Genomic DNA, 12,854 nt, shown 5'->3' with positions numbered 1-12,854 from the left:
TTAATTAATATAATAATTAATTATTTTTTATCTTTAAAAATTAGTTTATGTTTAATAATTTTTTTTAGTAATAATTTAGATATAAAGAAAAAAAATGAAGGAAATAAATTGGGATGGTCAGGTATAAAATGCATGTTACTTTTTTTTTCAATTTTAATGGTTTATTATTTGAAAATATGTTTTTTTTATATAAAAAAAATTATAATTAATGAAGTCACAGTTATATTATTCATACATTGAATAGCAATGCTTTAAAGAAAAACAGTTGCTGGTAAATGAGTGAATGCAGAACCACAGTTTCCCAGAGAAAGTGGATGCAGGATTGCATGAATTAAATTTCCTTAATATGTGTGTATCTGAAGCATTGTTTTGGGGGCCACTCTTGCCTATCTGGATAATCCTGTCCAAGTTTGAGCATATCGGGAATTGGCCAACAATGGGAGGATTCATAATTTTTGCACGAATGGTGTAGAAAGTGGGAAAAGATGGGAAGAATGTGGTGATCAGTGATACTAATGGAATAGTTCACAAGACTTTTTTGAAGTGGTTTAATTATGGTACATGTCCCTTTGTACGAATTAGAACACGCAAAGAAAATAGACACAGTCCATTGCATGCATAATCCTTCTTTACATGTGTTTTGAATGTTTGACGTATGGTGAATGGTCCAGAGAGCATGGCCACAGCGCCACAATAAAAGCTCGCGCCGGCACAATGGATCCTTTATCTATCAGTGTTGGCCATATAAAGCAATTATGAAGTTTGACAAATTCAACGAACGACGACGTCGCATACTCTTCCTCAAACAACAACTTATCATATGATGTCAGAATTTTGGATGAAAGATATGTCTGGTATTGGTCTCTTTCCTTGCACTAACAATACGACCAAATCCAATCGAATAGCGAGTGAGGACTCACAGCTTGCACAACCCATACGCACTGTTTCACACATATATCAAACCGTGGTCGGCTCAAGCCATTTCTTGGTCCACATGCTCTCCCTCCATTCATGTTATCAGATAGATACTAGACACACTTCACTTTTTGTTCTTTACACTCTTTGCAAATGAAATTTTTATACATGTTTTCTTACTACTGTTAGAATATTAGAATATGAGGATTAAATTTAGAATAAGGTGAAGTTAGGTGAAATTGTTTAGATTAAAATAAATTTGTGAATTTTTTTATTAAAGTTTATAAAGTGATATGATGATTGTAATTTTATTTTTATTTTTTTAAAGATATAAAATATATGTTTATAAAATTATTTTTAAAAATATTTGAATAATGTAATATGATGTATTTTTTTTAATTAATTAAAATATTGTAAATTATTTTTAATACTTTTAAATGATTACTTTTGAAAAGGTACAAATTACTAACATTATTGGAAAAGTGAAAAATTATCATAAAAAAAAATATTATCTCAATATATACAGATTAATTATAATATTTAAAATATAAATCTATTTATTTATATATTTTAATTATTTGTAATTAAATATTATTTTTAAAACTGTGTAGAAACTGCTTTAGAGAAAATAAAAATTATGTAAATTTGTAAAAAATACTTGTCAGAAAATAATTGTATTTCAATTAAAAAAAATGATATTTATAATTGTAAATTTTTTTACTTGAAAATGTATCAATATATGTGAAAATTAAAAACTGTTAAATAAAAATAAATAATATAAATATTTATAATTTTAAAATATAATTAGAAAATAATTTTGTATTAAATTTAAATATTGTCAAATTTATAAATAATCTTAGAATAATTAAAATTAAGAAATGGAAAATAATGAAATTTAATGTTCTTTCTATAAACATTCACGGATATAATGATGCCATTTGCTGTATTATATATGGAGGGATTAAAGTGTTTCTAGAATTATGGTCTTGAGCTTTCGTTCACTTGAAGGAAAACACGCCTTTTTGAACTGCATTCATTTCAGGAGGTCGGCAATGAATTAAAAAAACAAAGATTTAATCTGTTTTTAGTTTCTGATCTTTCAAATTCTACATGTATTTTTGTTGTTGAGTATCAAATTAAGTAATGGAAAAGTGTACGACATGATATTCAAGATATTCAAGTATAATTTCAATAAATTATGGTCTTAGTGTCTCTTCTTTTTTAAAAATTCAATTTTAATTCTTCACTAAAAAATTGGTTGGTAACATTTTATTGAATTCATTTTTAGTCTTTTAGTAATTTTTTATTACTTTTAATCCATCAACTACGTTGGTAATTATTTTTGTCTTATATTAAATATCATCATTATTTATTGATTGATGTAACAAAACATATGACTTTCGGGATATTATCATAGAAAGAAAAGTTGATAAAAGAGAAAGATAACTAATAACTATTCCTATGGATTTAGTCAATATTTATTTAAGTACAATTGACATAGATATTTTATAAAAAATTAGTTGTATAAGGTTGACACACTTTTGAAGTATTTTTTTTAATTTATTTTTCAATGTTCTGAAAACAAAGAAAATATGTTAGAGAAATTTTATCGAGTTAAAAGAAGCTTTCTATGAGTTTGATAAAAAAATTAATAAATCGAAGTATGATTATAATAAAAAATAATTCGAAGATCAGTAAACTAAGAGAAGTTACAAAACATAAGGAAATAAGGAACAATTTTCAAATGCAAAAGAAATGATACACTACAAGAAAATCATGAAATAGAAATCAATTTGTAGAAACCAAAATAATTAGTTGTAATAGTAACTAAATTAGAGATCATTTTATAAACTAAAAAGAAATTTGGTTTCTAAATTAGTTTTTATTATTTTCTATTATTGTTAAATAGTTTTTAAATTGGTATCTAATTAGCAACCAAGATTTTTGTTACCAAATTTAGAAACTAAATAATTGGTAGTTAAAACCTTAGTTGCTAATTAGATACCAATTTAAAAACTATTTAACAATAATAGAAAATAATAGAAACTAATTTAGAAACATTTATTTTAGTTTCTAAGATGGTCTCTATTTTAGTTCTTATTGTAACTAATTATTTTGATCTCTTATGATTTTCTTGTAGTGATAACAAATCAACATAATTGTTCAAGGTGTGGTTAAATGATGAGAGTTTATTATTCTTTAATTTATATTCATAAAAAATTTTAAGTATTTATATCAAATGTATAATTATTTAATTGATTTTAAACTTCTTAACATATTTCATCATTTAATAAAGTTGTATAATTAAATTAAGCATAATTTTTTAAAAAGGTTTAAATAGGTTGAGTTAAAAAAGGAGTGAATTAAATTATGAAGAACAAATGTATCAGGATGAAGAATAAAGTACTCTCAATAGTCATTCAATTTAAAAAAAAGTAAGTTCACAAAGTTTTTGTGTTCCGGTGATAGTGGATCTCCATGCAATGAGAGAGGAAGAGATGATGCAATTACAAATTGTAAAAATGAATTATATGAATCATTATTTTTAATTAGGCTGATTTTTTATTAAAAGGGAAGTGACTTATCCAATTAGAATTTGCTAATAATTAATCGATGAATTCAATAAAATTATTCACAATCTTAGATAAAAGTAAGAGAATATGTACTTATAGTAATTAAAATCGATTGATAAAAATACAAATTTTAAAGATTAGATAATATTAGTTAAGATTCAGAGAATAATAAAATAACTAATTAGGACTTATAAATACATCTCTCACTATGAATAAAGACATAAAATTTTAGATACTCTAATTAGAAGTCCTAGGAATTAGATCGAGGTACTTTTGGCTAGAACATTTTGTCCTACACCATATTGAGTTAAAAATCATATTACCCCAAATTCAGCATGAAAGGTCCTCAACCCCAAGTCCTAGAAGAAGGAGATGCAGCCTAGCATCATACAATGCAGGAAGTTGATGCAGTAAGTTGATGTAGTAAGAAGGCAGACCGAGATGACACAATAACCAGTAGAGGAGGCTTATAGGCCCAATATGGCTTATGAGTCAGGTTATGCACAAGGTGACTTGTAGACCCTAATATGACTTCTTTGTTGGGATATGCACAAGGTGGCTATAGATCCCAATATGACTTATTTGTCAAGTTATGCATGAAGTGACTTGTAGGCCCCGATACGACTTCCTTGCCCGATTATGCACCAATTGACTTGGACTTTTTGTCGGATTATGCACAAGGTAGCTTGTATGCACCAATATGGCCTCTCACCCCCTGGATTCGTCTCACATTATCCAAAGCTTGTCTGCCAGTTGCGCAAGGCCATTTATGGCTTAAAACAAGAACCCAGGTCTTGGTTTTCTAAACTCACCACAACCTTATTTAAGCTTGGTTTTACTTCTACTATGAGTGATACTTATGTATTCACTAAGTTTACATCTTCTTATACCATGTTTTTGCTAGTTTATGTCAATGATATAATCATCACTACTTCTTCTTCCACAATTGTTACTAACCTCATTTCTACTATAAGTTCTTTCTTTGCGCTAAAAGGTTTAGGTAATCTTCACCATTTTCTGGGGATCCAGGTTTCCCAAGTAGAAGTTACTACAGAAGACAAATATGCTCCATGTAAAATCTCACTCTACTCCTCCTATCTCCTCTCCGCTTCAACAAAATTCATCTGAACCTTTCCATGATCCTACTCTATACAAGTTAGTTGTTGGTGCACTTCAGTATATACTTGTAACATGTCTGATCTCTCTTATTATGTTAATTGTGTGTGTCATTTTATGCATGATCCTAAATTACACCGTTGGGAAGCTATAAAACAAATAGTACGATATTTAGTTGGAGCCATACATCATGGATTGTTGTTGCTCTATCACTCGTCCTTGTCCATCATTGGTTTTTAGATGCTGATTGGGGTGCCGACGTTGATGATCGTAAATCAACCACTGGTTATTGCATTTATCTTGGATCTAACTTAGTATCTTGGTCATCTCACAAACAAAAAAATGGTTTCCAAAAGCAATACTAAGGCAGAATAGCAAGTGGTGGCTGCTTTTCTTACTAAAGTTGTACGGATTTAGTCTCTCCTATCAAAATTACGCATTCCTTTCTCCAAACCAAAGCTCTATTCTGATAACCTTGGAACACTTCTTCTCAGTGCAAATCTAGTCATGCACTTCAAAAACAAGCATTTTGAATTAGACTTGGTGTCCACAATAACAAATACAACTTCTCCATCCTCCTGCTCAATTTCAAGTTGTTGATTCTTTGACGAAACTATTTTTGGACATTTGTTTCTTCATGTAGGGGATAAACTCATGGTGGTGACTAATCCAACCATGAGTTTAAGGGGGGTTAAGGATACCTATACATAAGCCTTTTGTTATAAATAGTGAGTGTATATTACTTGTGAATGTATATGTAAAATACACATTATTCCTTTATCTGTAATACACACAGACTCTCTCTAACACACATTAAGAAATAAAACATAAATTTTTATAATCTCTTCAGGTGATCGTAAAATATATAAAAAAAAAACATGAGCTGAGATATGTATAATCTACTTTATATAAATTTTTAACTTTGTCATATAGGTCTTTTACTATATCGAGGTATTCATTAAAAAAGTTAACAAGAAGGGTTTTCGATCTTCAATGAGTTGTGCATTAAAAAACTTAAACCACAAGGATTTTTTAAAAAGTGCCTCTTTGGGTGGGGAGAACATGCTGCTTGCGTGACAAAATTGTTTTACATGCAGATATTATTCTTTTTGTGATCAACCAAAAGTAATAATATGATGGGAGAAGGATTTTGTTACTTTTAAATGATTGAAATTAATTTTTTGAATTCAAATCATAAAATTTATTTAACTTCTTGTATTAAATAAATTCTTATGAATTTTTCAAATATTATTCTTAAAAATTAATTATGTTAATGACATTTATTTAGAATTAAACTTTTTAATAACATTTTGTTTAAATTTCAAATAAAGAAATATAAATTAAAGATAACAAAAGGGGTTAACTTAACATATATATTTTTGCATGATCCTTGTTGGTCCTTCAAAAATAAAAGACATCAGGTTGATCCGCTATCATAGAGAGGCTGAAAATCTTAATTTGCTTTGCCATAAAATAGATTCACGAGTTGTTGTCAATCCACCAATTTTTTTTATAATTTTGTTTTATTTTAATATTATATATATATAAAACATACTTAATATTATATAAATATTTTTGAAGTCTTCAATTAATTCATTAATATATTTAATTAAATAAATTAAAATAATAATAATTTATTTATATATATATATTATAAGAAAATCATTAAATAAAAATTAATTTTAAAAATAAAAATAAACAATTACTATATTAAATAAGTTAAATACTATTTTATAAACTAAATAACAGTAAATTATATCTGACGTCAACTAACAAGTTTTCAGAACTAACTTATTTTTATATTCTAGTACCATGTGACTTTTTGACTTAATTGGCTAGCCACTTTCTTCTAATTTCAGCTATATTCACCATCTTCAATTAACTGTTGTTGGAAATAGATCATTTCTAAAAAGCTTCCACTTGAAGGTGTGGTGCCGACAAAGGAATTTATTGTTACAGCACACAAGTATTAGTAGTACTGGTTTTGATATTTTTTTCTTTTAAATTCCAAGTGTGGCATGATGATTCAAGTCAACGAGAGATAAACTTTTTGTAATATTTACCAAATGAGTGAAGACGCAGAAAAAGGTTGCCAAACACTATAAGGGACTTGGGAATTGGTCAACAGAAAAAAATAATGGTTTTGGCAAACCATGTGAGACTAGTTCTAGATGAGCAAAATAGGTTGTCAATATCGTAATAATAAGACAAAAATATGGGCGTTAGGGTATAAGCAGTTCTATAAATACCAACCCTTGCCCTCCACAGAATGCCAACACATAGCACCTAGCAACAACGTGTTGAGTTGAGTTAAGTCCCCTATCGATAGTTTCGATGGCTAAATTGTTAAGATCGTTTTTCTTCAAGTCTCTTTTCTTTTTTTGGTACCGTTTTCTCTTTAGGCAGTTCAAGAACCTCATTCGCTTCTACAGAACCATTAGCAATTCTTTTTCTGGTGCAACACAGTTTAAACACCCCAAATTCTCCACTCTCTTTCACCGATCTGACCTCAACGAACACACCTTGGTCTTTGATGTGGAAAATGCTTTGTTGAAATCCTCTTCTTTGTTTCCATATTTCATGCTTGTGGCCTTTGAGGCAGGAGGGCTACTTAGGGCCATGGTCTTGGTTTTTCTATACCCTTTTGTTTGTGTAGTAGGAAGGGAGATGGGGTTGAAAATAATGGTGATGACATGCTTCTTGGGGATCAAAGCATCAAGCTTCAGAGTGGGAAGGTCCGTGCTGCCAAAATTCTTGTTGGAGGACGTTGGTAGTGAAATGTTTGAGATGCTGAAAAAAGGAGGGAAGCAAGTGGGCGTGAGCAGACTCCCTCGAGTCATGGTGGAAAGCTTTCTGAGAGAATATTTGGAGATTGATTTGGTTGTAGGCGGAGAGCTGAAAACGTTCTGTGGATACTACTTGGGTTTGATGGAGAACATCAAAACTACGCATGCCTTAGACCTACTTAAAGAAGGAAAAGGATGTTCTGATATGATCGGAATAATAAGCCTCAACAACACTCCAAACCATGAATTTTTCTCTCACTGCAAGGTTTGTCACTTTTCACTCAACAGTATATTATATGAAAAGAGTCATTTTTTTAATGGCCTCAACATAGCATTACATACATTTTCTTTTGGCAAAAAAAAAAGATATCCTTTTGACAATCACAAATTTTTTTAATAACCATAAAAACGGTTTTTTATAATAAATATTATACTCAAATAATAATAATAATAAATATAAATAAATTTTTGAAATAAAATAACAATTTTTTCAAGTGTACAAGTTTTTAAATTCTTTAATCTTTCTGTGTATAGGTTAAGAAATTATGTACAATTTTTTCCTTAACAAAAAAGATTACATTACATAAAAAGTATAAACTCATTTATAATTAATTTGAAGAAATGTGCAAAAATTCAACTTCATGATCTATTGACTCGACACAAAGGAAGGCTAATTAATAGCGTATTCTTTACTATACTTTTTGAACATACTTTTCTATTCAATCTTGGTAATTGTTTAGGTTTCTGGTTAAAAAACTTTAAAAAAAAGTTGTTGTTCAAAATTATAAAAAAAATTCAAAATAATAATAATAGGTGTTTTTTTTATCATAAAAAGTATGTTTTGTTCTTTTAAGTTTTTATTAGTATTCAAAAGAGATATTTTTTAGCATTTATAATTCATATTCGTAATTATAATTCATATTCGTAATTATAATTCAAAAGAGCTTTATTGATAATTTAATAATTTTGGATAGATTTCCGAGTGTTTTGAAAAAGTAGGTAAGACTCTTCTTTGATATTTGTTGCAATGTAAAGTGGTGCTCTTGAGCTGTTTGTGTTTTTTATGGAAACTCCTTTTGAGTTGGTACAAGTTTTTGACTGAAAAAATATGCATGTATAATTCCATGCAGCAGTAGTTATATTTTTGGTGAGAAGTGATGAGAGGTATCGATTTTCAAACTAACATGTTATTTGTCCTTGTGAACAATAAATAGGAAGTGTTGGTGGTGTCAGAAGCAGACAAGAGAAGCTGGCAAAAGTTAGAAAGGGAGAGATACCCTAGACCCCTCATTTTTCATGATGGAAGATTAGCACTAAGACCTACTCCAATGGAATCCATAGCAATCTTCATGTGGCTTCCCTATGCGATTATCCTCTCTGTTCTTCGCATTTTCCTCTCCCTCTCACTCCCATTTACCATCTCAACACCCCTCTTGATAATGACTGGCCTACGTCTGACAACATCTGCATCTACAGAACAAAATGTTACTCGTAAAAATAATCTCTACGTCTGTAACCACAGAACCTTGCTAGACCCACTCTACATCTCCTTCTCTTTACAAAAGAATATGACTGCACTCACATACAGTCTAAGCAAGATGTCTGAGATGCTGTCCCCAATAAAAACGGTGCGGTTAATGAGAAACCGCGACGAGGACGCCAACATGATGAAACACTTGCTGGGTCAAGGTGACCTGGTGGTGTGTCCGGAGGGGACCACATGCAGAGAACCCTATTTATTAAGGTTCAGCCCTCTGTTCTCCGAAATGTGCGATGAAATTGTGCCGGTTGCAGTTGATACCCACGTTAGTATGTTCCACGGAACCACTGCCGGAGGGCTCAAATGCTTGGACCCATTCTTCTTTCTCATGAACCCCTCTCCCATCTACACTGTTAAACTTTTGCAACATGTCTTCCCTTCACAGTTTTCTCACACGACCACCACCCATGTTGACCAAGACAGCTCCAAATTTCAAGTGGCTAATCAGGTTCAATCACAAATTGGAACCGCGTTGGGATTTCACTGCACTAAACTTACCCGCAAGGACAAGTACTTGATGTTGGCTGGCAATGAGGGCACTGTTTCCAACCATGGGAGGGCCGCAAGATGTAACTCCTAGTAATGGATAGTTTACCGTTGTTCTCTGTAAAATCGCCAACAACCATCTGTCATGAAAATGACCACTTATATAAATATATATATAAATTAGATTATTTGTCCTATTCCTTTCTATTGATGTATGCTACGGTTCTGTAATAATTCCTTGTGTATAGTACAGAATCGATATTTATTTATTCTTCTTCTTCTTATTTTTCTGAATTTCTAATATATACATATATAGTCCTTCTTGCTACATTATCATCTCATGCAATTAATGGATCGAGCTACTCCTAAACACTTGTGTTGTGCTATGTGGGTGAGAGATGCATTTCCTCGAATAAGATTTAACAGGTGTAACAGATCCAGATCCCATTCATTTAATTTTTTTCTATTTCCATCTTTCTCTACACGATCTTTTCTATCGTGTACGAGTAGCAATTGTAAAGTCTAAATCAGTGGACATATTTCCTTAGAAAAAGTGGTTCTATCTATCTTTTGTCCAAATTTAAAATGCTTGGAGCTGTGACTTTATATCTATGCTGCTCTTTAATTTATTTAAGAGCTTGTATAAATTGAGAGAATTATGAAATACTACTGTTGCAATGCAATGCACTTAACTCCCCTTGCTTCTCCACTATTTAACACCTGAAACTGGCCCCATCATCAATATGCTGCTGAAAATTAATCTAACGAGTGAACATGTCATTTTCTTATCATGTTTCTGTTTCCTTTCTATTTATTTATTTCTTTATTTCTCTAACAACCCTACAATTAACAAACTAGATATTTAACAACCATGTTTGATATTTGAATTTTGTTGAGATAATTAAGATTTCTTTGCAAGCATAGCACAAGATGTTTAAGTAAGGACACTTTGCATTATGTGATTTGTATTACCATAAATTATGTAGTTAGTTGATAGTTTAAGTTGTGATTGGATGAATTAATATGGAATTATATATGTGAAGGAAGAATTTAATATCTGGTTGAAAAAAATAAATAAGTGGAATAAGACTTAAACCAGAAAATAACCGTATGTTTAATATTTTTAATATTTTTCACATGTAATATTAATTCATTTGCTGTAAAAGAGTCAATTTTATCCCACTTCTCACGTCATTAATAACTATTAATTTCATTTTATGTTGTTATTTGGTGAGTTGTTAATGACAATCTTGCTAGTTTTATTTATTCCTCTTGTCCAATAAATTATTTCGTCCATATTTTGTTGTAATTTATCTTTTTCATTATTAATTTAAAGTATGTTATTTTAAAATATTAATTATTCTTTTTATTAATATATATTTATTTTGTCAAAAAAATATTTATTAGTTTAAAAATGTTATTTTATTTAATAATTATTAATTGATAATGAATAACTTCATTGAAAGGTGCATCATTTAACGATTTTACAAGTGATATAGATTTGAATAAAGTTTGAAATTTAAATTTTATAAATGAAAAAAGTGGACAAAAAATTTCACTAAAAATATCATGGCCTATTTTGAAAAAAAAAATCATAAATAAAATTTTACTGATATTTTATATCAACCTTATGAAAAAGAAATTGGTATAACTTTTGTAATAGCTATTCTAAGAGTTGTTTAAATTGAAAGGATAATTCTTTTTATAATTTATATACATTAATTAAATTCCTATTATATATTTTGAAAAATGTTAATTGAAACAAACCACTTTAACCCATTTATACTGTGAGTAGTTTGAAATATGCTTCTCTCCTCCACCAACACTATATGATGCCACACAAAAAAAAAAATCTTTGATTCTTCCCTAAATAATAAATGCTGCTCTCTTAGAAAATGCTCAACCACACAAAAGTAAATATATAAGATAGAGCAATGGCAAGGAATGATCAATTAAACACTATTTGACCATAAATCTTCAATTGGTCAGAGATTGGTTTCATCACTGGTTCTTCATCATAGTTGATCTTAATTTAGTTGTTTACATTAGTCTTACATTCGAATTTCTGTATGCAAACGCAAATGTTCTTTCTGTTGCAACTACAACTCTGCAAGAACTTTGATGTGGAAATAGTTGCCACAGAGATGATGTAGAACAAAGTTGCACCGAAACTTCTTCATCCATGCTAGTAGAAGAGTTTGTGCCAGTATAAAATAATAACTCTGGCCAGCGGTTTTGAATGTGAATGCACTTAGAAGCTTTGTACAAATCCATAAATCTTCCACCTACTTAACACATGTGATTTGATCTTGAAGAAAAATTCACAATGTAAGTGCAATGCCACTGTAATGCATCTATCTTATATACGCGTACTCACACTTATTCCACATAAATAAGGTTTTGTATCAATACTGATAGGAATTTAACATTAATTCCTATATCTATGCAAAAAAAATAAAAAAATCACATGTATTTTAATGTTATTTATGAACTTATATAGAATATATATTTTTACATCAATTATGATATATTTAGTGCAAAACACATATATATTTTATATCAATTATGTTAAATTATCAAATATACTAAATATAATCCATCATTTTTCTGTTGATTATGATAATTGATAAGAATGAATTCTAACTTGTACAGTTTTTCAATTTCTTTATATACCATCATGAGTGAATAAGTAGTCCAATTAGAAAAGTTAAAAATAGAATCCAATAATATAATCCAAAATTAATCTAATAAACAAAAAACCAGTTAAGAATAACTTTCTTGTTTACCTCTTCTTTTTTTTTTTTCAATTGAGTCATTTTGTTTAGATTGACAATAACCAAAGTAAACAAAAACACTTATTATATTTAAATTACCATTATATATTTAAAGTTAATTGATAATTAATAAGCAAGCATCATGACAGCAGCAACATCTGCTACCACTTTAGAGTGAACAATTCTAGAGACATGTCCCAATCAAAACGTAAAATAATGATGTTTTGTTTGATTTAAATTTTATATTAAACTAAACTTAAACCTTGTTATGTTTAAATTTTTATGTTTAATTGAAATATTTTTTAATAAAAAAATTCAACTAAATCAAATCCTGAATACCTTTAATCCCAACATGGTAGCCAAGAAGGTATAATCAGTCAAAAGGATACGACTTAAAGTTTATTATATCTACGCGTAAATTACTTAACTTTCGCTTAATAAATATGAGAAGTCAAATTGTGGACGATGAAGACTTTAGCGTGATACCAAACGTCCATAAAAACCGCAAACTTTTCTCAATATTTGTCCTGCACCAGTACATACGGATTGCTTACGTATATTTATTTATTTTTATTGTTAAAATATATCATAGTTTTATTGCAATTCTCAGTCAAATAAACTAATTAAGAAAAAGCACAAAATAAGTAATTTATTGAATAACATA

General features: G+C 29.2%; 1 protein-coding gene across 1 annotated transcript; it reads left to right on the top strand.

The window, feature by feature from the left end:
* The first annotated feature begins 6,866 nt into the window (after positions 1 to 6,866).
* LOC137830190 (probable glycerol-3-phosphate acyltransferase 3) lies at positions 6,867 to 9,685 on the top strand. Its single transcript, XM_068637368.1, has 2 exons — positions 6,867 to 7,655; positions 8,605 to 9,685. Exons 1-2 carry the CDS (start codon positions 6,939 to 6,941, stop codon positions 9,508 to 9,510), a joined length of 1,623 nt encoding a protein of 540 aa, XP_068493469.1. The 5' UTR covers positions 6,867 to 6,938; the 3' UTR covers positions 9,511 to 9,685.
* The last annotated feature ends 3,169 nt before the right edge of the window (positions 9,686 to 12,854 follow it).

This window comes from Phaseolus vulgaris, chromosome 7 (genome assembly GCF_000499845.2).
Source record: "Phaseolus vulgaris cultivar G19833 chromosome 7, P. vulgaris v2.0, whole genome shotgun sequence".
NCBI classification, from domain to species: Eukaryota; Viridiplantae; Streptophyta; class Magnoliopsida; order Fabales; family Fabaceae; genus Phaseolus; species Phaseolus vulgaris.
The sequence above is the reverse complement of the archived record's forward strand: the minus strand, read 5'-3'. Positions and strand labels throughout refer to the sequence as shown.